At 41.3% G+C, this 21,092-nt stretch overlaps 2 protein-coding genes across 2 annotated transcripts in view; one reads left to right on the forward strand and one right to left on the reverse strand.

Annotated features, from left to right (window-relative positions):
• The window catches only part of LOC128433074 (collagen alpha-1(XVII) chain), a 24,098-nt gene extending 22,243 nt beyond the window's left edge, over nt 1-1,855 (forward strand). The window contains exons 53-54 of the mRNA XM_053417752.1: nt 500-553; nt 936-1,855. Of these exons, the coding sequence (XP_053273727.1) occupies nt 500-553; nt 936-985 (104 nt within the window). The 3' untranslated portion in view covers nt 986-1,855. The remainder of the gene's footprint in view (nt 1-499; nt 554-935) is intronic.
• On the reverse strand, nt 1,306-20,904 carry slkb (STE20-like kinase b). The gene is made up of 18 exons (XM_053417753.1): nt 20,159-20,904; nt 18,638-18,802; nt 15,998-16,046; nt 15,584-15,733; nt 13,889-13,961; nt 13,553-13,747; nt 13,245-13,326; nt 12,143-12,274; nt 10,999-11,754; nt 10,747-10,877; nt 10,351-10,474; nt 7,805-7,984; nt 5,965-6,094; nt 5,004-5,128; nt 4,601-4,792; nt 4,324-4,449; nt 4,116-4,229; nt 1,306-3,385 (listed from the first exon to the last, which is right to left on the reverse strand). The coding sequence occupies exons 1-18, from the start codon at nt 20,306-20,308 to the stop codon at nt 3,239-3,241; spliced, it is 3,021 nt and encodes a 1,006-aa protein (XP_053273728.1). The 5' UTR covers nt 20,309-20,904; the 3' UTR covers nt 1,306-3,238.
• Nucleotides 20,905-21,092: the final 188 nt, after the last annotated feature.

Below are 21,092 nucleotides of genomic sequence, written 5' to 3' on the forward strand. Positions count from 1 at the left end.
AAAGTCCAACGTCCATCGCAGTTCCTTAACGAGTAAGGTGCATGTGTAGGTAACTCCTTGTTCACTGTTACCTCTACAGCTTTGAGCTAAAAACACACTGTTACTTGTTCAAGCACATTGTGTAAAAACGTTAAATTCTCAATTCTCAAAACACGGTCATATTTATTGCTAGTCAGTTAATTTAGGTTAAATACGACTGACAGGAGTGGGGAACTATCAGCCTCTATCAGATTTCAGTTGCGGCAGCCATATGACCGGTACTAAGTGCAGATCATGGTGCCATAGTTGTTTTCACAGTGGTCATATATCTTAACATTTAATTTAGTAAAAAACACAGTTAGAATAATTCAGACCACAAGATGACCTTGAAATCGTTGGGGAAAAAAAGAGTAAATTCATGCTAAGAATTAACTTTGAGTAATTCTCATGTTTTTCATGATTCTTTCCCGTTGTTCGTCTGTAGACACACTTTCTAATGACTCTGTCTGTCCGGTCACAGGTGAACATGGTCCTCCTGGGCATCATGGACCCAGAGGACTAAAGGGTGACAGAGGTCAGTGATTATTTCACATTCAGTCTTGAGCCTGAAGATAGCCCTATTTATCATTGGTCACTAATTGTAATTAACACAATTCAGCTACAGACACAATACACTATGAATGCCATGTATGATAACAAATTACTATAAAATCAGTTTTAAAAGTTTGATCAATTCAGCAAAAAATATCTCATTTTCATCTCTATGCTCATGTTGGTTTTACTTCAAAACAATCAAATGTGTCTGAAGAGAAAAGCTGCCACTGACAGACCATTGCAGCAAGCTAACATCACGTCAGCCTGGATGAGTTCAATTGAAGAGAGGGGCCACCCTGCAAGGTTTGATATCATGCAAACAGTCATGGTTGTGAGCAGGTTGTGTTGCTTTGTTTTTCCAGGAGATTTCTCACTGATGACCAAAAGACGGAAGAGGAGCGTTGGCATCTGAGAGCAGCGTCTCTGAACATATGGACCTTTAAGAGTTGTGTATTAATAAGGAGGGAACATGTACTGAAGCACTGGATGCAGCTTATCAGTTTGATTTTTGTAAGGGACGTGATTGTATTTTTTGTATCCATAAAGCTTTACAGCTCAGTCGTATTTGGGAAATCAGGGATTTTGTATGATCTTGAATTTGTCTGATTGTATTGAGGGGTATTATTCAGTGAGGTGACATCTTTTTTTGTGTGTGACTGATAGAGCGGACGCGCCTTTTTCTTATTGCATAGGACATTTTCACATCAAATCAAAAACTAAACACAAGTGTAGTAGAGAGGAAACGGTTTATTTACAGCAAAATGAAAATCTACATTACATAGGCATTCTAAGAACTATACATTTATTAAAAAAATGCATAATGATCTTGATATGGATCCTGTTTTTTTTTTGCTGTCAAAATTCAGAATTCAATCAATTTAATTGATTTAATCTACCTGGACATGGATTGACATTTTGCGGTTATATTTGTAAGCTGCAAACCTCTAACGATTACGTAGGTTTAATAAACTGTAGCACACTGTGTGTAAGTGTGTGTGTGTGTGTTCGGGGGGGGGGTCATATAAATAGCTTTTGAGAAAGTTTAGCAAAAGGTGCACAGCACTCCTTCATTATGTTTTTGCACATAACTTCTCAGTTATTAAATACATGTGACAATCCTAAAGAAAATAAGATGATGAACTGAACCAATCGGTGGTCAAGATGGCCTAAACCAGTCAGGTCAATTTTTTTTGCATCAACTGCATCAAATATTACACAGTGTTAGCATCACTCATGATACTTAAGCTTACAATAAAAAAACATTTGCCAAAGGCTCAAGCTCTGTTCTTGTACTGTGTGTTTGAAATCTGCACAATGAAACAATTCTGAAGTTGTTCATTTTCTATACAAAACCAAGAGTTACACAGTATATCCATCTCCAAGTATTAAGGCTATTCGCTAGCATGTCAATGAAAACAGTATTATCTTTACAATACAGATAAGAAACAAAAGCCTACCCTTAATACACCTGGTAGCAAAATATCTCAAGAGGAGAAATATGAAGAAAAGCAAAGTAAAAGCAGAGGATGCACCATCACCTGTGACTGCAGCTCAGGTTACTTTTGTTGACAAGCTGAACTGAAAGCTGTTTGTGGTTTGAATTATCTTGGTGAGTTTCATGACTCTTGGGCCTCAGAAACTCTTCAAAATGATGTAAATTCTACTGAGTGGATGAATGAAAGTTTGCATTCGTTATTCATCCCTGAAGAACTTACTCCTATGGATACACAACTTTTGCTCGATAACAATAAAGTGGTGTCACCTGAAAAATAAAGCAAAGAAAGCAGTCCAGCAAACAGGTGCATAAATGCTTGTTCGACAGCCACCGCTGGGATTTCCTTTGAGTCGAATTAACAGTGATTTTTTTGTCTCTGCATGTACACACTGTGTCCATCACATGCAACACAGTAACTAATGGTTTACTGCTTGTTGCCAAACAGTTGCCTCAAGTCTGACGTGCTTGAAACAGGAAGGCATTCTGAAGAAAAAAACCTGAAAGAAGGAACATTTTCCTACATTTTGTATTGAAATACAAATAGTACAGACGACTAATGTATCTCAACCTACCACTGACACAAACAGATATGCATGATTTCATAAAAATATACTGTAGCATCATTCCTTCGATATGATTGATATTAAAAATGTGCCCTGTCCTATTCATCCGAAATACATTCTAGTTAATAAATCAATCACAAGTTCCAAATTTTCTATTTAACCAGCTTAAGTGGCATGAAAATCCTTTCCTTAGTGCAAAAATCTAAATCAGAAAATAATTGCTCAGCAAATATTGATCAGAATTTCTTGGATTTAAAAGCCAAAAACATCAAATTCTACAGGCACATGATTTGTTACAGAAAAAAAGTTAAATCACAAAGATGGTCGGACAGAGAGCGACTTCACCTTCACCTCACTTCGAGGCATCGACTCAAACATTAAATCTGTTCATAATTCTCCTTCAACATGACAGTAACAGTATGAAAATATGACATAAATGAAGAGTCTTACAGAGCAGAGCTGAAGACTGAGGAGCCACGTCTAGACACAGAAAACTATTTACACCCTTACACCCAAGGGCAAGGCAGCACAGGTTCAGTCTTTACCGTGTTCATGAGCGTGTGTGCTAATGTCTGTGTGTAAGCTGTGTGTAGTTTTTTCTTTGTTATTAGAAACCAGTAGAGTGGACGCTGGGAATGGGGTAGAATTTGGAGATGCGGCTCTGGTTGGAAGGATTAAGGCACTCGGACTCTCCGCTCATCTTGAAGAACACTTCCTGTTCCTGCAGCTTCCTGGCAAACTCTTCCTCCAGGGCCTGCAGGACACACAGGAAAACACATCAGACTTCAGCGTTACAGCCCGTCTGTCCCCCTGCATACCTGAGGTCAACATCTGTCTCATGTCCTTCAGACAGAGGAGAGGCTCATAAGTCTCTGATCACTCTCAGATAGTTATGGTGATATACTATATATTTGTATTGAATATGCTATGTCCATATCATCCCTATAAATGATGATACAGCTTAAGTTTGTGCCAAATGGAAACAGACAGAATTTCTTACTTTAATAAAAACAAGAAGAGGTATTAGGGAGGAATGGTATCTTATATTAACATAATTTATAACTTAATTTAATGGACAATTGATGAGGTAATAATTCAAGGTCAAGAATGATTTACAGACATGGTTGCATAGTGTGAAGCTCCAAATTAAACTCTTTTCAGAATCGAGGAGACGTTTTCATCTGCGTTTGTTTGTCAATTTATTATTTAGCAGGATTGCGCAAAAACTACTTGAAGTATTACCACAAAACTGGAAGGATGCATAATGGGTCTGGAAATAGATTTTGTGTAGATCTGGTTTCATATTAGGATCGCTGTTATTGCTTTAGTGATGCATAATGCTAATATTAGAGGCAAAGGAAATACTAATAATATGATTTTGGTCAAGATTAACCAACTGCAAGATCAGATAGGAGTCAAGTTTAGTGAGAGGATACAGACGTCACATATATATATATGTAATTTGGGTGTTATAGATGCGTCACCTTCTTCCTGGGTCGTAGTTTCTCCCTCCACTCCTTCAGCTCCAGGCTGTGCTCCTCATCCAGCTCCTTCAGTTTTTGGGTCTCATGTTCGATAAGCAGGTGGCACTTCTCATTCTGAAACACAGGGAGGTGAGGTTTAAACATTTTGTTTGTGTTACAATGAATTTGATTTACAAGGTTATATTTTGTGTTTTGGTTTTATCTATACCTGCAGTTGCTGAAGCTCTCGGATGTTGGCGTCACACTGCAGCTGCAGGTCTCTCATCTGGTTTTCGTGTTTCTGTTGCTGGTGGAGCCTCTCGTTCTTATGCCTCTTCTCCTCCTGAGCTGCAAACTGAACGATAGAAACACAGGTAAACTTAGCTGAATGTTGCTTAAAGAAATATGATCTGACCCTCAACTTTCCATATATTCCATTCACCACAGGACAAAAGAAAATAGGTTCAAATGAATTTCTACAACTGCATCCTACACAGATCAGGTACCTGTTTGACCTTCTCCCGCTCCTGCTCAAGGGTGACAGCAGCACCGGTGATACGAAGGCTCTTTTTAAACATGGCCATGCGAGTCTTGGCCTCGCTGCGCTGAATCTTGGGCAGTCTGGTTCTCTCCTGCGTCTGCTTGTTCTTCAACTCCTCGATTAGACGCATGTTGTAGCGCTGCATCTGTTCCATCTCCTGCAAAAAGCACACAAACACACACAGAGGTGGATGTGAGAGATGTAGGGAGTTGTCAGAGCATCCTTTATTTGTTTACATCTTTGACAGAAGCAACAGCTAAAGTGAATTCTGAATTCTGAAGGGAATTCTGAAGATGGAAGAAGGATCAGAGAAGCTGTAACCATATAAAAGAGTGACAGTAAGGCCAGAGTATCAAACAGCCGTGTACCTTCTCATGTCTCTTCAGCAGCTGATGTCTCTGCATGAAGTACTGGTCTTTGAGCTGCTGCTTGAACAACTGGTGTTTTTCCTGCAGATGGCGCTCTTCCAGCTCCCACATAGCAGCCTCCCTTGCTGTATGCAAACACATGAGTGAAGAAAGGACAAAGCTTAATGACTGGACAGAAGATCCAGGTTTACATGGGAGGGTTTCTACCTTTTCAACATGATTTCTCACACTAACAGCATTCAGCTTTACTACAGGTCTGTTGAGAGAGATTTACAAGATGGGGCCCGGGACACAAAACCACATTTGTGGAGTTGCCTCATTAGAAGGAAACTGCCAGATCCTTGTGTAAACAAACATCATCTTAACTAATGCGGTCTCAAATCTCAGAATTTCTGTTCCCAGTAAAAGCTTTTTAAAACATTCTTAAAGCAGAGCTACATCCCATGACTTGTTTCACAAAGTATTTATGAAGTTTGTGACATATTATCCACAGGATCCTTTCAGAGCCAGGGCTAACTGCTAACGTGCTGCTGTCTGACAGGGCTGATGAAATAACATTCAATGCTTTTAACATGTTGAAATACATCAAAAAAATTGAAATGGGTTGACAAATAATGCTAGCATCAACCTGTTTGAAGTAAGAAATTAAAATGATTGTGATGAAGTAAACCCCGCCCATAGCCAGACCACGATGTAAGTGCAAATTAACAAAGCTGTTTGATCGTAAGTCTTTTGTTTGAGTGAATAATCGTAAAAATGGAGACGTCATAACTCAAGCTATGTTTTGGTCGAATATTAACAAATGACCCAATACAACACAAAGACATAAAGACCATATGATTAAGGGAAAATACCCAAAGGAGGAACACTTCCTTGACAGTAACAAGGTTTTGACCCACATGACCTGAACATAGCATCACCTGACGTTGCACAGTAAACATGGTTTGGTATAACTGTTTACCTCGGAGCAGCTGCTGCTTGTGGTTGAGGCATTCTCTCTCAATGGTGGCGAGCTCGTGTTTGTGTTGCTGGATTATCTTCTTCAGAGCGCTGTCCAGATCCTGCTGCTGCTTCTGAAGAAACTCCTGCTCCTGGACCGAGGATGATACAGATTATAAACAACAGGTTACGACCACATAGACACAGGTGACCCAAGTTGACTAGCAGGAAGCGTCTTTGCTGTATCCAGAGAACAGGCTTTAGGAGGCCGGCTGAGTGTGGCAGTCCCTGTGTTTGAGTGTGTTTGCCGGTCTACAGTCACTTTGCCAAGTTTACCTCAGGTTAAACACGGCTTGAGCCAATGAACCAGACAGTTACAAACTGGCAGCCACCACGGTTGCGCCTGCTTATCAGTCACATTAATCGGGCCTACTTGGCTCAGCTCACCAAAAGGAACCTTTAAATCTACAGAGAACATTCCACAAAATATTTTGCTCTTCAACCTGTAAAACTATTTCCTAGGAACATTACCCCCTCCTGGTACTGTTCTGTTACTTTGAGAACAAAATGTTAAATTAGTTAGAATGTACAGCATTTCTTTTTAGAGCGGCACCTAGGTATGACCAAAATAGAATTCTGTTGATTGCACAAAACTACAGAGTGGCTTTGATCCTTTTGTATTTACGGATTATTGTGTTTCTCATAGATAGTATAGACAAGGCAGGGCACCAGGCCAACTAGCAATACTTATTTTAATATCAACAACAAAGAGCCATTAAAGCTAAGGTTGGTAATTCTGGAAAAGCTAGCAAGAGTCAGAGCAATACACACACTAACATATTAACTATGGCTGCAGTGGGAACGGATACAATCACTATTCACTCCTGGGTCAAATGACTCAGCAGCAGATACAGGCTTTAATTGGCTCAGATCTGCAGTAATGAAAACGAGACACATGGGTGAAAACATTAATTTGGCAGGACAGCCAGGTGATAGAGAGCCTCAGTTTTTTGTGACTTTATTGATGGCTATCGGGACAAGAAAAAGGACTTAGAACATAGAATTTTTAAATTTTTAAATAACTTAGAATTCGCATTAGGGCATATCTGTTCAGTGCTGTGTGGGTTTGTCTCAAAATGTGAGTCAACCTTTGTATCTTTGTCCGGGCAACTTATAGCTAGGGGGTAGCTTATATCCTGAAGTGCACAGGGTGAACAAGGACAACTGAAAGGACTGAATCATAATATAGGCCACTCCTTCCTAAACACCCCCAAAACGCACACACACGCACACACACACACACACACAGACACACACACACACTCTCTGAACCTGTGGTGGGCACTGCAAACTCTGGTAAGAATGTGGGAGGGAATAGTCAGCAACAAAAATTGCATCAAACTATAAACAAAATGAAAAACAAAAGACATGTAGAGGAAACAAAGCTCAAAATCCACTGCAATCCGAGCCCTCGTTACCTCCTCTGGCGATGCTTGGATTACATCTTCCTTAAAATGTTTCATGATAGCATTTGTCACACGCTTTGGAGAAAGTCCCACATCCTGTTTGCCCTGTGTCAGGGCAACAATGGGCAATGAGATGGAAATAAAATTAGACACACGCTGTGGATAGATTAGCACTAGATGAGAAAATAAATGAGATGTGGCAGCAGAGACTGATTTAGTTCCTGCATGGCTAAAGAGAGGTTATGTAAACACTCATAAGACAGATCAGAGAGGCGTGTGTGTCTAGGTATCAACGCAACCTGCTATAGATAGGAACCGTACAGGCTCTCGTTCTGGGCAGGTAAAAGAAGTTAGAGGGAGGCAAAGGTAGCAGAGTTATGCGATCTTCATGCTAACCTCTTTCTTGCGGTTTTTCAGCATGTTCTGGTACTTTGACAGCTCTTTGTCCTGCTCAGCTTTGATGCGTTTTGCCTCGTCCCGGAGTCGGTTGGTGTGCTCCTGCTCCAGCCTCTCGATCGTCTGCTTCTGCTGCCGCTCCAGATTCTCCACCTCCTGGTCATACTGACGCTTCTTGCTCTGATGGACACAGAGGGTCACAGAATGTCAATGAAATATGTCAGTGGCTGTGAACAAAGACGACATTTGTTCGAGGGACTTTTTGAAGGACATTTGTACTTGAAAGATGTCGGATCCACAAATTCATCATGGTTCCTCATTTCAGAAAATCTAAATTGAAGGATGTAATATGTACATCAGTGGGTAGCCAAATAACTAATTACATAAACAGCTACAAGGGTGACTCATAGAAAGTAAATCTTTTCAAAGAAATATGAAGCAACTCGAATAAGGCCAAACAGATACTGCGTGAATTGAACATTAATTGTCTGTTTTTCCCATTAATTATCGAGACATATTTTTGGACACTTCTCATGATAACATCAGAAATCTCTAACTTGGAGTTTTGCCCCTTTGCTGCAAAGTGCAGTGTAAAGGGAGATTTGCTGGGCAATTTGAGGCATGCTCTCTCATGCTATTGTGCTACCACCTGCTCTCGCCATGCTCAACATCGTTTTACCTGTCTACGTAGACCTGTTTGACAAACACAGCCTGTGTTTAGGGGAAAACTGAATCAGTGTGCTCCTGTAAGACTTGTGCAAAACCCTCAGTACATCTGGCCCCTCTGAATGTCTACGAATCACAAAAATCTGGATCTCTACGCAAAAAGAAACAGAATAGTAGTCAGATGAGTCATAATGTTTTACACTTTGCCCACATCTGGGGGAGATGGTTTGCAGAAGGTCAAAGTAAAACTTGACAACCACAGAGTCAGTGTGTGTTTTAAAACATGTCCAGGAGCTTGCAGCCACATGGTCCACAGCAGTTTTCTCGAAGTGTTTCCAAATTTCCTCAATATGACATGCAACTTTAACAGAGGTGGTTGGAGAGAAAACTACTAAACCTACTCTGAAAAATAATGAATTTAATGGAGTGTTTGGATTAAAGACTGCCAAATAAAAAAATGTTCAACTATCACCTTTTGAAGGTCGATTCAGAATAGATGCAACGTCAATTCGCTGAGGTGCTCTCTGGGCTCCAAAATGCTGAATATTTCTTATTAGATATTGATAACTTCCAACAGACATACTGATAAGCCTTGTTGTATCTTTTTTTTTTAATTATCTGACTTTTCCTTAAATCCTTTTAGACTGGGATCGAAAAAAAAGAAGGGAGTAACATATGTTCAGTTAGGGCAGGGGTAATCAACCTTTACTATCGAAAGAGCCATTTTGCCCCCTCTTCCCCCAAATTAAATCTGTCTGAAGCCGCAAAACAGGTTCGATAACACAAAGTTATATATATATATATATATATAGTTATACAATATATATAAAAACTATAGTTTGTTGCATTTATTAAATCATAGAACGACAATAAAAAAACTGTTGACATTTTATTGCTATTTTTATTGCTATTACAAAAAAGGTAAACACCAAACTTGTATGAAGAGAAGAACAAAATACATGTGTAGGCCTACTTAGAAATAAATGAAACACAAAACTATGCTTTTTTTGCTGATCTCCAGCTTGGTACTTTTCAGCAAATGCTGTTTGCTCGCTCTGGAAATGTCTTTAAACATTACATTTTTAGTTGTTTGCCAATTCCTCGCCAATTGGTTATTTTAAAGGAGGTGATCCCAACCGAGATGTTTTTTTTATGCACATGTATGAAAAATTTGTTGTTCAATAATTCCTTAAAATAGCTGGTCTCAATTTGAAAACTTGGTTTTGAGGTTAGAGGAAATAATTGTTCTGTTAATTATACTCAATGTTAAGCAACATCCAAATATATTTGGATGTTTTTTAAACTAATATATTTCAGTTTAAAAATAGTATTTAAAATTAAAACAATGTCCATCCACACAAGTTTTTTTAGCTCTTTACAAATCTGCCTCTCCATATTAACACACCTAAATACGCATATCACGTGATAATTTGCATACAGTGGGCATGAGTGCATGCTTGTATTAACAGGAAGCAGATTATCTGCAGTCAGTTGCTGTAACAGAAAAAAACTATGAACAAGACACAACAATGATTAAAAGAAAAAGCAGGGATTTATTTTCTTGGACCGACAAAGAGGTGGAACTCTTACTAACAGTGGAAACTGCATAATTTCGAAATGTCTCAGTTTACCTCTCCTTGACCAAAAGAGATTTAAAACAACGATGGGGCCAGCAGTGTTTCCAATTCCCTTCTGTTTTAGGTACTCGAAAACTACAGAGTAGTTTGGACAGCAGATGTAAATGTAGCAATATATGTATATATGTATATGATACATATTTCCAGTAGAGCACGTCATATAGAGTATTATCTGTAAATGAGACTGCCTGCCTGCCCCCCCCCCCCCCCCCCTCCCCCAAATGATAAAATGAATTGACTTACTGTTGTCTCCTGTTCGAAGCGGCGGTAGATGTGTTCTTTTTGCTGCTGCAGTTTGTTGCTGAGCTGCTGCTGAGCCCTCTGCTCCTCCTTCTGCAAGAGGCGCAGCTCCCTCAGCTCCTGGCGCCTGCACAGGTGCAGGAGCAAGTGAAGCAAGAAAAGAAAGAAAGAAAAAGGAGGTCATCATTGTGAACAGGCATCACCCCTTTCATGGAGAGCTTTGCTGAGTTCTGAAATATAGCTGTGGAGCAGTGTGCAATGAAGTACAATTAGATAAAGATGCAGGATTCAGAGAGCCTAACTCCACACTGGTAGCTTGTGCACTGAGGAACTAATTTCCATAGTATTTGGATGCAACTGGTGCACAGTGTATGCATGTAAATGAAGGCAGATGAATACCTGAGGAATCTCATCTCCTCGTTCTTGGTGTCATTATCAGTGATGATCTTTGATGTCGTCACGCTCACTTCCACTCCATCCACAATGAATTTGCGAGTTTTCTTCAGTGTCTTCTTCTGACGCTTGGTGTCCTGGAATAAAAAGGATTTTCATATATGTATCATCCGCTCTACAAATCTGTCATTATACAGGTTCAGGTCAACCATTTGTAGACTAAATGTATCACACTGGAGTGTGTCCTGTGTATGTTACCTGTATGGAAACAGATCCAGGCTCTTTTGTTTTGGACAGAAAGCTTGAGATAGACAGATTCAGGTCTATGCTGCTGTTATCGGCAGCGGAGCCTCCCGAGTCTGAATCTCTCTCTTTATCATCCTTAGCTTTGTCTGGAACTTTCTTCTCATCTTCTGCATTTATTTTATCCATGTCTGTGGGTTTCTCTTCATTCTCTACTTTGGGGACATCTTTATCTTGCTCTGGTAGCGTCAATGACACCTTTAGATGTTTGTATCGGTCCTCCCCCTCCTCAGCTGGTGTGTTTGAGTCCTCCACAACAGCCGTCTTTTCCTCCTGAGGACCCTCAGTGATCTCTGACCTCTCTGGAGTGGCAGGAACCTCAGCTGTGTCCACTTCCTTTTCATCATCACCAGCAATCTCCATCTGCTGCATTTCTTTAACAGGTGCCTCTGGTTCAGACTCTTTATCTGGTGAGGAAACATCTTCTCCTGCCTCTAAAAGCTTTTCTTCAACAGGTTTCTGTTCTAGCTCTCCATCCACAGCTGGAATGTTGGATGCCTCTCTTGTTTGCTCTGCTGCTGCAAGGTCAGCAGCCTCCTCCACAAAGCTAGTGTCTACCACATGGTTGGCCACAATGACATCTGTGGGTGTTGGCAAGGGTAGAGCTGGTTCAACCTTCTCCGGGACAGATTCCAAGACGGACGGAGAGAGGGGGATCTTCTCATCCTCTGAGCTGGCAACACTGACATCAGATGGGGCACGTTTGTGGCTCTGAGACAGAAACAACAGGTACAGAATGTTAGGAATGTTAGATTCTTAATTCCTTTTCCGTTTTGTTCACCAAGTTATTCAAATTTGGCCAAGGAAGTTGCATATTATATCACTCTCTCTTTATTCCTATGTGTCCTGTTTCTAGTAAACAAATACAAAACTAAATAAAGCAGGTCCAGTTTTGCAGCGAGTATCAAATTACTGGATCCAGCCTCACCAAAGCTGCCCTAACACAACTTTTTTTTAATGAGTATGTTAAATATATTTGGATTTTGGACTGTCAGCAAGATGGAACAAACCATAATAATAGAGAGGATAAGGATGATAAGATGTGCAAAACAAAATGCTGACATTTTATTTAAGCAGTGCAAACATGATGTTAACCCACCCGATGTCCTTCTGTTTCTTCCTCCTCTTCCTCTTCTTTGTGTTCTTCAATCTCCTCTGTGACCTCTGCCTTCGCCTCCGCTATGATCTCCCTCAGCGGTTTGCTGTCAATCGTGGTCGCCAAAAACGAATGCTGTGAAAAGGACAAAGAAATTAACACAGTCATAAATCAAGTTTTAATTAAAATATCAGCACCTCAGGCAAACACTTCAGCTGCTCCTGAGATTCACTTTAACACAGTTGGCAGCAAAGTTTCACAGCCAGCCGAAAACTAATCCCAACGATTTTGAGATATAAATGCTCACAGTGTAACACGCTGCGACTATTTCCACTACACAAGACACGACAAAGTAAATCCAACAAACGCACAAAGAACAACACAGGCTGAATCTTTCAATCTTTCTTTCCTGCACCCTCCCGTTACGGAATCTCTCTTGGAGACTCTCGGTTTCGGTGCACTTTACAATAAATACAACAAAAAAAAAGGTCAGTAAACTTTTATGCAAAGTCAGATTAGATTAGAAAAACAACACGTCTCTTCTCAGCCTCACCTTCATCGGCTTTGCAATCTGCTGCACATACTCTATCGCAGGCCTGAGAATATGGAGCTTCTTTGATATCAAAACCTTCATTGGTGGCAGACCACTATTTTGAATTTTCACGCCCATCTAGTCTTCCTCAGTGCAGGTAAATCCTTTTGCTGTAGGGTTTTGCGGTATTTCCTGTGTCTGTGTACGGATGTGTCCTTTCTGCCTCTCTGGAAGTAAGTGGCTCTGACTTGGCCGAGCACCTTAAACCCTATGGAAAAAGAAAATCCTGCCCTGCAGACGTCAGCTCAAGCACAAAGGGATGAGTGTGAGTCCTGCCAGGACACATGGTTCAGTGCCTGACATAGTCCTGACACTGGGCAAGTAAACAGATGTCACCTAGGACTCTGCTACTCAAACTCTGACTGGCAGGTGGTACGTGGGTTTGGGATGGGGAACAAGGATTATCACTTGATACAAGTGGTTAAGTTTCGGGCTTGGGGGAACTGGTAGAGTGAAAGGGGGTTTCAGAGCACGAGAATTATAATTCTGTGTAAATGTTAAAGAGCGAGGTACCTGTAGAAGTTGTGGTGCGTTCCACCTGTTGTCCACATTCTTGTCCAGGCACCGCTTCAGGAAATCGCTAAATTCTGGGGTCCTAAATTGTGGATGTAGCAAAAAGAGTCTTGAATATGTTTAATATGGTCAAGCACATTTAAAATCATTTATTTCACTTCCCCTTCAAGAATCTCTGTGTGGCTTAAGTGTCTTGAAAAGTGAGAATAGCTAAGGCAAATATCATAGAAGTAGAAACAATAGAATTGTGCAATACTAAGCTCATCCTTGTCTCTTACTAGACGACAAAGCTTGACGCTGGGACTCACCAGCGTGACGGCTGCATCAAAGTAGGAGGATCTGCCTTGGCTATTTTCAGCAGGACTCTCATGGGGTTCATCTCGTGATTGGGCGGCTCAATCTGTGCTAGCTCAATCAAGGTGACCCCGAGGGACCAGATATCGGCCTTGTAGTCGTATGGACGGTCCTTGGACGTCTCGCACATCACCACCTCGGGGGCCATCCTGGAAGGAGAGTCATTGAAATGAGATGTAGAGATTACAGATGTTTATGTTTTGGCAAAAGAACAACTTATGGTGAGTAATAGTGTAGTTGTGCAAAAAAGAATGACTATAAAATAGTAGTTTGATTTATTTTCCACCCACCAGTAAGGCGTTCCAATGAAAGAGTCTCTCCTCTGCAGCGTTTTGGTGTTTCTGGCAGACACACCAAAGTCAGCTGGAAGACATGTGATTGAGCAGAAATAAGTCACATTTTCCAAATGTAACCACAAAACAAACATCTGATGTGAAAAAAATGATCCTCTGAGCAGCCCAATAACTAATCTCATGAGTGCATTAAATGAACACAAGAACAACACAGCCTAAGAAACCATATGCTGCTGTAACAGCGCTGTCACATTTGCATGATGACATCATGCCCTGTTTGAATGGTGTGTGTGTGAGAGAGACAGAACCTGTGTGTTATGTCACAGTACAAAATGCTTGTTGTGTATTATTTTAATGAGACTCACACCCCTGTACGTAAGCTGCATTACTGCATCTGCTGCATATGTGTGTTTGTGCACACACTGAGCAGCAGGACACAACAATTGCTTTTTATGCAGTAATTCACTCATTTCACAAATTCAATTCTGGTGAAGTCATTGGGGTTATATTGACCTGGACATAGATGACACATTTTTGGGGCAGAGAGGTAGCATTTACAAACTTAGGCTGTGGATTTTGAGCTGTCTGAGGAAAGATTGCATTATGGGCAATGTGGAATCTAATGTTTTAGAGGGGTGACCTGGTCTTGAGTCTAACACAGATAATTTCTTTCACTCTCTTTTTCAGTGGGCTAGGTAATTCTTGAATGAATGTCCAATCCTAGAAGCACAACTGTTCACCAAAGCAAAGCAGTGTACAACCCATGTTCGACTCCGGCTGAGACAAGAGTTAAAGGAGAGTTGATCGCGCTGATACTGTGATGCTGGCTGACCCCCACAGACAGACCACTGACGCAGGTCTTACCTTTGTCACCGTGTTTCACTGAGTGGTTTAAAAAAAAAAAATGGCTCTGCAGTTTCAAATCTGATGACTTTAAAATTATTGATTTTTTTATTTTTTATTTAATGTTTATTAACTTATTCATAGTGGCAGTACAAATGAACAGAAATAATTAGACCCACACTGTCACACACTTTGAATATCATGTAAATAATGAGTTGTAATGTGACAATTATATGTGTCACAAGCTTCTGGAAATCTAATGTATTATGAGTAAGAGCAGCACAAGGAACAATTTACACAAAGTCTCTCTTGTGATTGTTTGACATGCATTTAGCGTAATATCACAAGAGGGATCATGTGAACTTGTAAGCTTCTTTCATTAGGGTGGCTAAAAAAAATACTGTGGGAGACTTCATAACAGCATAGCTGTTTTTCTCCTCTATATGATATCACATGATACCTCGACTCAGCTGTTTTCATCAGTCCAGATAAGTGAATGTAATGCTTTGTTGTGAACGGAGGATTTAACTGTACATTTCTTGTTGGCAGCAGTACAGTAATGAGGAAACATGATGGAAGTAAATGGAGACTATGGCTAAAGGCGCAAAGCCAACATAACTGAGGTATGAACTCATTTAGGATTTTCCCTTCTTGAAATAAGAGAAATTACGCAACTCAATAAAATACTTGTAAGGCCCAAAAAATTATCAGAGTCTTTGATTTTTCTGTATGTTTACAGAGATCACAATTTTTCCACATAGCCTACAGCGATACTCATGCTCTTGCTTTAATGCTTGGAAAAACAATTTGTTTTCTGGTGTGAACAGTGAGATCTAGCTGTGACCTTACCCAGCTTGACATCGCCGGCAAGTGTGAGGAGGATGTTCCCGGCCTTCAGGTCCCTGTGGATGATATTATTGTCGTGGAGGTAGACGAGGGCCTGCAGAGTCTGCTTACACACCACCCTGATCTGAGGCTCTGTCAGGGGTCTCTCCAATTCTGCAAGAGGGGACGAGGTTCATAAAAACACATGCTTAGCATTCCTTACTCTGGAATACACTTATGCAACCTAATCATACGTGCTAATCAGGACTAAGTTACATTCATTGTATTGATGAAAGAGGAATGGGTCGGTCGAGTAGAATCACAGCCCTATTGATGTATTAAATTTGCCTTTTTTAACTTTGCTGTTTAGCCCTGCTCTCTGAACAGCTTCCTTTTTGATCTAGTAGCCTGTATTTAAAGAGGAAATTGCTGACTCACCGAGCATGATAGCATCCACAGCCCCTCCTGCACAGAACTCGATGAGGATCTGCCAACAAGATGGAAAAAAAGGATCAGAGCTGTGTGATTTTCCAACATTTGTGAATGGATATTTATTTATGTAAAAAGTGTGTGTAAGACAGTGTATGTTTAATATTTGATATTCAGAGATCAGCTTTGCGACAAACAGCATTTTTTTTTGGAGTCGAGTGCAGGACATTCAAACCAATACACAGGCTGGAACTAGTGGCTTCTGAACTCTATTGTGATGGTCTGGAAGTTTCTCAGATTGAGAGAGAAAGCTCAGTCAGTGTATATATTGTGCTGGAACATTCAGTAAATATTTAGAGTGCAAAACTACTGACTTGACTGAGGCAATTTGAGAATGAACCTCCACTGCATGAATGAAACACTGAGCCCTTAAAGGCACTTAGGAGCTTTCCGTATGGCTGCTGACGTAAGAGGATTGGCTCAGTTGGGGTCACATTGTGGAAAGGGTTTCACACAGCTGCTGTGTAGCTTTCTAGCTGCATTGCCAGACCTTAGGGCCTTACTCTGTAAATAGGATTAGAGTATGTAGGAAGTATGATTATTAAAGGGGGTATGGAAAAGCTTCTGGAGCAGGGTGTTTTTCTTGAGCTTAAACATGAAGTTACTACTACTACTACTATTAAGGAACTATTTGTGGTTGATTCATTGGTTAAGACCTTTTGCTTTTGTAGTAGGATCCATCTGTATTTTAAATGACAACAGCTTACTTCCTGAAAAAACACTAGCGCCAACCTTCACCAAGGACCAATAGCATTCCACAATTCAGTTGAGCTTTTCAAGACTGTTCCACTTCCAACAACAAAGCCCTTACAAGATATACAATGCCTCGAGTCTCAGAACAGTCTTGGCTATTCAGCACGCAAACCATTCTAGTGTTTCTCTGTAGGCGTGCTGTTGTTTTAGTGGCTCTGCTGTTGTACAATGGCCTCTACAGTGGTTTATCCAAGCGGCAGCTGGCAGAGAGGAACCATAGGCCAGGGTAGCTTTCCTCCTGGCTTTGTTTATTTGACACACACAAATACCAGAATAAGTATGCACCCAAATATTTTGTAATCCATTCATATGGAACAGCGAGGGAGGATGTGAGACTGCATGATCTCACCTACAAGTTTGAGCCCAGAAAGGACGTAAATACCGGCGACATCACAGTAACCAATTCATGAAACTGCAGTGGGAAGCAGTGGTCAGTGGGTGAATTTAACCTGCATTTGTAAAGTAAGTGACCTCCCAGACTCTCAGGGTATTATGTGGAATAAGGACTTTCATCTCCAGGGGGAAATGTCCTGGATACTCTCTCCTCTTTGCACGAAACAGGTGCCACACGGGCCAAGATAAAAATCAACAGACAGCCTCATCAGACTGGGACCATTGTTCAGAGGACAATGGAGAGGAAAAGGGCAGAGCAAGCTATGAAACGCACTGATATTACATACTCAGGTAATCAGGAGCGTTTACAAAGACCTGACTGTCTTATTGGATCCTTGTGTATTTACACACATGAGCATGAAAACCGGACCCAAATGTGCAGACTTTCTCCAGAGATTACCTTTCACAAATGGAGGATACAGCAAGAGATTCTCTCCTCAGACTGTTTCACGACTAAACAACAATCTCTGGAGCGTTGAGGTGAGGGGTGGCCCAGCGTGCAGAGGCAGGACGAAACAGTAAACAATTCCACTGCGGAGATCAAATGTTTTTGTTTACAGCACATCAACACTGGCTTCAGCCCTTATAACTACAAGCTTGTAAATATTGTTGTCTTTCCAAGCTGACACCTTAATTAAAGTACTCTACGTGTATGATACCTCTTTTCAATCCTGAGGTATTTGTATTAATTTGGGTTTTTGTCTTGTGTCTGTCACATGTGAGAAACATCATTGATGCGCCCACTGTAAATCCTCCGGAGAATCTCCTGCAGTTTTCTCACATGGGCGGATTCAAACATTATCCAGAGATTTTACTAGAGAGGGTGGTGGTGGTAGAAACTCTTGAGAAAGTCCACAGCAACTGACACAGACTTTTACAACCACTCATCCAATCAGCTTCAAACTGTTTGGGTGTAACGCAGAGTAATAACGGAAGAGCAGTGTTGACTTAGATTTGTGGACGAGGGGTTCTTCAAAGACAACAAATTATCAAATATACATGTATTTGTTTTGAGAAAGTATCAGTAAAAAACCAAGAGCATATCATATTTGCTCTTCTCATAAATGGATGGATTATAAACTGGTATGATGATTAACAGCTCTGAAAGATGTGTCTTGTGTGAACTTTGGCCTTTGATAACATATCACTGAAAGGAACTTGCATAGACTACAAAAGTCTTGCACTGACAGTAAAGTGATGCAAGTTTAAAGGCCCAATTTGTTATAAGTAACAACTTCAGCAATGATACCTCTGTGATTTATAGAGCATGCTTACTATTGAGGGCAATCGTTAACTGCAAAAATGTTTTTATTGATTGTTTTAAAAAGTAGTTCTGCTGAATCAAAATTCTGTATTGGGGGCGATATTTCTTCCCGCTCTGAAGGAAATACAGAGCAAACACTACTGACACTCTGTCTCCAGAGAGCTCTTCCCAGTACTCACCCAGAGTTTGCTGTCAAAATAGAAAGCATCAAGCAGTTTGACAATGTTTTGGTGGTCACAGGAGGCCAGGATTTCAATCTCCACCATGTAGTCCTCCAACTCCTCCTCGGTCTTCGTGTCAATAACTTTGGCTGCAGCTAGGATGCCGGTCAGTTTGTTCTGAGCCTGTGGGAGGAGAATTTTATTAAAGAGCTGTATGGCCACGTCTTGCTGGTGTCATACAAGTTCAGAATACCTGTGCTTGTTCTCATTTACTACTCTGGAGGAACGAACAGAATCTCTGAGACTCACAAATGCCAATCTTGGTTTCTGTTAGAATTTGAAATGGTCTTGACCTCAGCCCTAAGACAGACACTCTGTCATTTAAAGGATCTAAAAACAACAAATAACATTTGGCTTTACCGCGCGTCCCAGTAAGTGAGCAGCGACATGAGACGTGTCTCGTTTCAGGGAAAATGTCTCCTGTTTGTTTTGGCCACACTGCAGGCAGGATGTGCTCAATGAAGTTGCTGCTGCGATATGGGATGCAGCCCCTTCCTGGTGACCTGCCTGAGTTCTGTGGTCATTTAAAAAAACAAAGACTGTACAATCTACACCTTGGCTCTAATGCTGACAGCTGAGTTTCTCCTGCTGAAGCATCAGGGGTGTATTACAACTGGAACAACACAAACACCAGACATAGTACAGTAGAAACATAACACTACAGTTTACTATTTGTGCCCCTCTAGCCCTTCAGTTAGACTCTGGTGTGCGACAGCCAGTCGCACAAACATACTTTTCCCTTCACGTGAGCCTTGCAGAGGAATGCTGTGACTAAATCACTGAGCTCGAGGATTAGGCTTAATTTAAGCATCACACAAAGTAACACTGGAATGAAATCTTGGGTAAGTCCAGCTATTTGAAAGCATCCAAAAATAGCCTTTGGCAAGAAAGACGGAATTAGATCACATACACTGGTTTTATTAGCCACAGACTTCCTGGTATTGGACTTGAGGAGCCCTCCTGTGTGACATTTACTGGCACTCATGCAAATGAGGCTCCTGCCTTCACCTTTACATTAGGGTCAAACCAACACACTGCACTATTAAAATGAGGACAAGGGGGTTGCTTTGACGCTTTTTGGACAGGGGAATTGTTTGGCTTGCTTCTTTGCCTAAACTCCACTGCGTGATGTAAATTCGATTTTAAAAGCAAATATATATATATATATATATATATACACATGAGGCTGTTTATAAGGAAATGTTAACTTTGCTTTGTGAACCCTTCAGGAGATCACAAACATGTTGGATATCTGTTGTGTGGGAGCTCAGAATTCATATCTGTCACCAGCTCTGTCACAAGCAGGGCTGGGGCTCTGGTTTGAAGATGGTGGGTGGGTCACACTGCTGGCACGTTGTGTCAGACATTAGGAGGAGCAGAGAGGATGTATAACACTCAGGTTATGGAAACACAAGACTCCCACAACACAGAGGAGAGGCTTTTTTCTACAAACAGCAGCTCTGATGGGACTTCACATACCTTGAACACCTTCCCGAAGGCTCCATCTCCCAGTTCCCCGATGATGTTCCAGACCTCCTCTGGGTTTTCATCTCTGCGCACATGCTCGTACTGTTTCTTCTTCTTCTCGGCCCCCAATTTGAAGATTTTACGGAAATTAAAAAATGACATACTGAGTCCTGGGTCATTCAGTTAGAAAGTTCAGAGAGGAATTCAATTTAAAAACGTGTCAGTGTCCTTGAAAGTGTGACTGTAGCAGCACAACAGAACCACACATGAGTGTTGTCAGCGCGTCCGGAGCAGTAGGGATGAAAACCTAGCTTAGCCTTTGACAGTTGTGTCCAGTCCACAGAAAAGAAACGAGCTTCCGCGATTGTTAAACGCTGAAATAATAATAAAAGTGTCAACCTGGACGTTTCCCATCCTCTGAAATCCAATTTAAACAGGGCTTTAGTTGAACATTAAGTAATGGGAGTAGCTCGTCGTTGTTCCAGCTCCTGACGACCCACTGGCCCGACAACCCCTGTGGGCTCTTTCCTGAAGAAACAGCAGGAGATGAGTGAGCTTTCCTTCCACACAGTTTTAGTCCAGGCAGCAGGTCAGTAGTTTCCTCGGGGGTGAGGCCGGGTCCAGTTTCTCGGTGTCTCCAAATTCACTATCACAGAAAAAACACTAATATTCTCGTGCTGCGGGACTGGTTCGTTAATCTAGCGGATTTAGTGTCGGTGCGCGTTCACGCGAGCGCGCGGCAGCGGCTCTTTCTCTCAGCGCCCCTCGTGCAGAGCGTGCTGAGACAGTGAGCGCGGTCACGTCGCCGCTCAGCTGCTCTCTGCTGCGCCCCTCTGTCCGGGTGACTCAACACACCCATAGACTGTACACAAGGACCACAACGCGCATTTAACGTATTCACGAAAACACGGCGGCGTATTTTCACGAAAAAAAATAACCCTCTTGT

Source organism: Pleuronectes platessa, chromosome 3 (assembly GCF_947347685.1).
Source record: "Pleuronectes platessa chromosome 3, fPlePla1.1, whole genome shotgun sequence".
In the NCBI taxonomy this organism is placed as follows: domain Eukaryota; kingdom Metazoa; phylum Chordata; class Actinopteri; order Pleuronectiformes; family Pleuronectidae; genus Pleuronectes; species Pleuronectes platessa.

Excerpts from the sequence above, each read along its gene's own strand:
- slkb (XM_053417753.1), bottom strand. The coding sequence starts at position 20,308 with ATGTCATTTTTTAATTTCCGTAAAATCTTCAAATTGGGGGCCGAGAAG. Across the intron at positions 12,275-13,244 it reads ACGCACCACAACTTCTACAG|CATTCGTTTTTGGCGACCAC; the intron begins GTACCTCGCTCT and ends TCCTTTTCACAG. Across the intron at positions 4,450-4,600 it reads AGCGGGAGAAGGTCAAACAG|TTTGCAGCTCAGGAGGAGAA; the intron begins GTACCTGATCTG and ends TCTATCGTTCAG.